A 5,098-nucleotide genomic window follows, 5' to 3' on the forward strand; every position below is an offset into this window, starting at 1 on the left:
CTACAGGTTACAGATGTTCCCTAAACGCCTCACTTCTTCATCATGACTAAATCAATGCAAACTGCTCATCAAGCGACCACATTATGTGTTTTTAAGACTGTTATTGGCGGCTGTGTGAACCGGTGTCATGAAAAGCTTCTTAAATAGGTTTTGTTGGTCATCTGTTTCTGACATATTTACTGTTTTTCTCCTGTTTCTCGCCCATTTTGCTGCACACATGTGGCACAAACTCCCTTAAATCTGAGTCAGATATGTTCTATTAAACAGACTGTTTGGTGGATCAGTCGAGAGGTTTTCTTGTTGGAGTTAATTTGCCTGAAATCACTCAATGTTCCACTCACTACGCCTCCAGTTGTGCAGTTCCTCCTCCTTGTTGTATAATTTTACAGCTTCCACCATCCTGAGCGACTGCTAGCGATCAGCTTCCCTGCAGGGATAAATACAGTCTGAAAGCATCGCTGTCGTTTTGTTTTTTTGCTCTTTAAAAATCTAATTTGTGCCTCCAACCGCACAGAACCCGCTCGTCTTTCTGTCGGTTTCCGGCCTCCTGAGCGTCTCCTCCGTGTCTCCTCTGCTGTGTTTTTCAGAGTCTCTCCTAAATTATGTGTTCCCTCCATATTTTTATCTGCTCGGGCAGCGACTAGTTTGTCCCGCCGCAGCCTCAGATCCCGGCCTTTGATATAAAATGTGAAATATAATGCCGAGTCTTCCCCAGAAAGCTCCCACTGTGACCCTGGAAGGAGATGTGACGAGTGGGCGCCCGCTCTGGGCCACGCTGCTGCGTTTCCTCTCCTCTGTTGCTGTCGTGTGTTTAACCAGCACATCTGGTTCGCTTGTCGTCCGGCTCGTTCCCGTCTTTGTATCTCAAATTATCTGCTCCGTTGGTATTTTTCTGGCTCCGAGGAAGAAACTCTGCTCCTCAGCTTTGAACGCCCAGAAGTCTTCTTCTTGATGATATCAGCAGTTTTTGTGCTCGTTTGATTCCCAAACCAGCAGGTTAGCTTAGCTTAGCATAAAGACTGGAAGTGAAGGGAAACTGCTAGCCTGGCTGCGTTCACAACTCTGTTTCGGGTCTTAATGCTAAGCTAAGTTCACCGTCGCCCTCATTTAGTGTCTTTAATATAATGACAGGACATTAATTAGCAGCTATGTCGCATAAATACCAACATTTACTGCCTCTAGCGCCTTAAATGTGTGACTTTTCTTACTTTTTAAAATTAAATTGTGACAGTACCAGGCTTGGTACAGAGCTAAGCTAGCTGCTCACCTCTGTTTCCAGTGTTTATGCTAAGCTAAGCTAACTGTTTAATCATTCTGGCTTCATATTTAGGTTTAAGATTTAACTTTAAAACAACGCATGACCTAAAATTTTGCTCTTTTTGTGTCAGAAATGTCGATCAGTCATTTTTTTTAGGCCAAAATGCCAAAAGTTCTTCAGTTCTAGCTTCTTAAAAGTGCAAATTTTTTTCTTTTATTTATCAGAAACTGAGCTGTAACTGCAGCAGCAAGTCAATTAATTAGCTAATTAAGCCATTTTTTTAAGCAACAGTGCATTTTATTGTCTAGTTACAGCTTCTCAAATGCAATGTTTTGGTCGTATGTGATCAGAAACAGGGAAACTATCACCAGCTTTTACTTTTTTTCTAATATTTTACAGACGAGATAAGAAAAATCAGCGCTAAACTTCACATTTTCAAGTTTTCTAGGGACAAATACACAATAATATGGACATCAGCAGCAGCAGCAGCTTTTCTGCTGTTAATCTTCTTTCCTGCTGTTTTATGCGGCTGCAGTTTGGACTCGGATGATTCTGTGTCGCCGGAGGAGCTCGGAGGGTCTATGAAGCCCTCAGGAAGCTCGGCGGGCGACAACCGAAGGTGTTCAAAGCGAAGCTGCTCGACGGGAGCTCAGAGTCGAGGAGCAGCGAGTCGATGTTGAAGAGGTGTCGAGCGAAACACAGGCGTCGTTTGCTTTTAAAACACGTGAAAGGTGTCGGAGGGTAAACCAGAAATTAATGGGGAGAAAAGGTGGAACATCTGAGACGTTAGGTTGAAACGACAGATTCTTTCAGGCTTTTGGAGGCATTAAAAATAAAGAGTTTGACTGTCGACCGGCAGCAGATGAGCACATTCACAGCAGATACAGGCTTTGGATGTGTTTATTTAGCATCGTGGGGATTTATTCTCAACTACGAGTCTAACTTTCTTATTTTGACAAAGTCTAAAGCTGCAAAGAACCCATGCTGCACAAAAAAAAGACTTAGAAACCTATAAAATATGCCCAGATGCAGCAGAAACATGTACGAATCGTGTTTCCCAGCGATTAGACGGATCCCAGGAGGTTAATCTGCAACGCTGCACATATGACTGATGGAGAGAAACAACCTAAAGTTAATTAAAATGTCTGCATCTTTCACATGTGGTGTTTTTTGCTTCGACTCTCGCCACAGTTTTGTGCTTTTAATCATTTCTCAGACGTTTATTGTCGCCGTACGGGAACGTTTCAAGGACTCATAACCGTCCAGCGTCTCTGAATCCTACGTGAAACGCTCTGGTGATTGCTTCTTCGTTTTTCCGCTCGCGTCGGAACAGAACGTTCGCGCAGATTGATCGAGGACGCCGTCGACCACTTCACACGGACCTCGTCCTCCAAAATGGCCGCCTCCCCGCTGTGCTGGGTCCACGGGGGGGAGGCCAGCGGGTCGTTCTGCGGTTCTGCCTGTTATCCTCGTTTGGCCTGGACGGGCCGGATCCAGAGCTTCTGTGTTTAACCAGCAGCCTGCACATGAGTGTTGTTGTTATTGATTCTTGGTCTTTTGTCGTCCAAAACCCAAAGATTTTCACTTTAGTATCGAACACAAGGAAAGAAAACCGAGATTTTTGTGCTTCTGCTTGAATTTGCTCCAAACGTTTTGCAGCTGAATGAATCATTTCAGGGTTTTAGGGCTTCGTCTGTCCTCCTCTCACCTCCGTCCATCATCGCTTCAGACTGTCTTCCTCCACAAAATACCCACCTGCATCCTCCCAGAAAGGGTATTTTAAGGGCCTGCCGGGTTATTTTTCTTCTCTGTGGCGATAAGAGCGGCTCGATAAGCAGGAGGAAGAGGAAGAGGACGAAGAGCTGTTGTAAGACGACAGGAAGCAGCAGGCAGCTCCACCCTGATGGACCTGATGCGCTCTTCCTCTTTCTGTTTGTTTTTTTTTTTTTTTCTCGCTTCACACTTGTTTCATCAGATGTTTTCCAGAAATTGGGCCTCTGATATCACGTTGCCATGCACATATTTGTTCTTGTTGTTATATCTTGGACTGGTTTTGGTTCCTCCTGGCTGCTGCCTCTTCTCGTTTCTGCAGAAAAAACATAAATCAGAAGTTTTAATTTGGGCAGAAAGTCGACGCATGAGCCTTGTTTTGTGTTTTAAGGTGAAGTTTTTGCCGTTTGTCTGAGTCAGGAGCTGCAGAAACGTGAAGGTGTCGCGTTTTTGTTGAGCAAATGAAGCGAATCGAAGCTTAAAATCGTGATGTTCCTCCACATTCAAACCGTTTGCTCGCGTTCTGTCAGAAAACTGAGGAGCAGCGACGGAATCGTGCTGCAAAAAAAAAAAAAGATTCAGGTTTGTGTTTACAGATAGGAGACGTTATGAGAGAAATAAAACCAATAAAATAAACGCAGCACGGCTCAGGAGCGGTGAGCAGAGCAGCCAGGCGGTGGAGGATACGGTCAGCACGGTGAAACATCTTTAAGGTGGAGAGAAAAACCGAAACGGAAAAACATCTGCAGCTCGTGGAGCCTCCATGTTTTATTTTTTTACAGTATTGGTGATATGTTTGGAAACTTGGGAGAAAAAACTAAATAAAAAGAAGATATTTCTGATTATTTCTCCTTCTTAAATTAGTTTAATTCAATTTTATTTAGTTTCATTTATTGATGTGTGTGTTTATTTTCTATCTGTCTATATGTGTATTCATATTTAATTTATTTCTTTTGTGTTTTTATTCTTTGTTTTTCTTGTTAGTTGGTCTAAACAGGTGCTCAACAGGTTTTATTGTGTATAACTGTGTTGAATAAAGGTCTTGAGTTGAATCTTGAATCTTGAATCTTGTGTCCGTGGAGCTGCAGGACGTTTTTATTGAACCTCCAGTGGAGATAAACGTAGAAGCTGGTTGGACTTCAGCCGACTGACCTCCTGTTTCTCCTCCTGCAGCCACCTTGAAGGTCGGCCAGAGCAGCTCCAGCTGGACCAGCGAGCGAAGCCTGATGTTCGGAGGAGCCTCCCAGAACGCCGCTCTGCCTCCGTCCACCTCCTCCTCCTCCTCCTCCGCCGCCGCCGTCCAGCCGCCGCCCGCCGTGGTGACGTCCATCGACGGCGTCAGCTTCTCCGAGGGAGACCTGCTGCTCCAGGTGACGCCTCAAACGACGCCGACGGGATCCGCGGACCGGACGACGGCGCTTTAAGTAAAGTTTTGTGTTTTTGTTGTGCAGGCGCTGAACGGCTTCGTGTTGGTGGTGACGGCTGAAGGCTACGTCTTCTACACGTCGCCGACCATCCAGGACTTCCTCGGCTTCCATCAGGTAAAACCCACCAGTGGCGTCAGGGTCACGGAGAGCGTCGCATAACCGAATAAAAGTCTGAACGCTCGTCTGTTTCACACGCAAAGCTGCCGAATGAAGGCAAGAAATGGAGAAACATCTGTCAAATCAGATGTTTCTGCACAAAAAATGTCACAAGAAGCAGCTTTAAAACCACTGAAATCCAAAAAAAGTCAATTAAAAATGAAAAAATAATGATTTTCACTGCTTCAGAATTAAAATCCTTGTTTTTGCACAAAAAATGTGATGAAATTAGTTAAAAACGAGCTTCAAAAACATTAAAATCAAATGTAAATTCAAGTTTAAAACACCACAACTCTCCTGTTTGTTGTTACAGAAGCATGGACTGAATAATTAGATGTTTCTGCACAAGTCGTTGAAGATCTGAGTCATTTTGAGACTTGATTCATTCTTGATTTGATGTTTTTGTGCAAGAAATGTCATAAAAAGCAGCTTTGAAACCACTTAAAACAATAAAAAAGTCGCTTAAAGTTGGAAAAAATGTAAAAAT

At 43.9% G+C, this 5,098-nt stretch overlaps 1 protein-coding gene across 1 annotated transcript in view; it reads left to right on the forward strand.

Moving 5' to 3' along the window:
- The window catches only part of LOC103360208 (aryl hydrocarbon receptor-like), a 100,740-nt gene that overhangs the window by 82,843 nt on the left and 12,799 nt on the right, over nt 1-5,098 (forward strand). The window contains exons 3-4 of the mRNA XM_008285890.1: nt 4,202-4,398; nt 4,480-4,569. Of these exons, the coding sequence (XP_008284112.1) occupies nt 4,202-4,398; nt 4,480-4,569 (287 nt within the window). The remainder of the gene's footprint in view (nt 1-4,201; nt 4,399-4,479; nt 4,570-5,098) is intronic.

This window comes from Stegastes partitus, unplaced genomic scaffold, assembly GCF_000690725.1.
Source record: "Stegastes partitus isolate 25-593 unplaced genomic scaffold, Stegastes_partitus-1.0.2 Scaffold421, whole genome shotgun sequence".
In the NCBI taxonomy this organism is placed as follows: Eukaryota; Metazoa; Chordata; class Actinopteri; family Pomacentridae; genus Stegastes; species Stegastes partitus.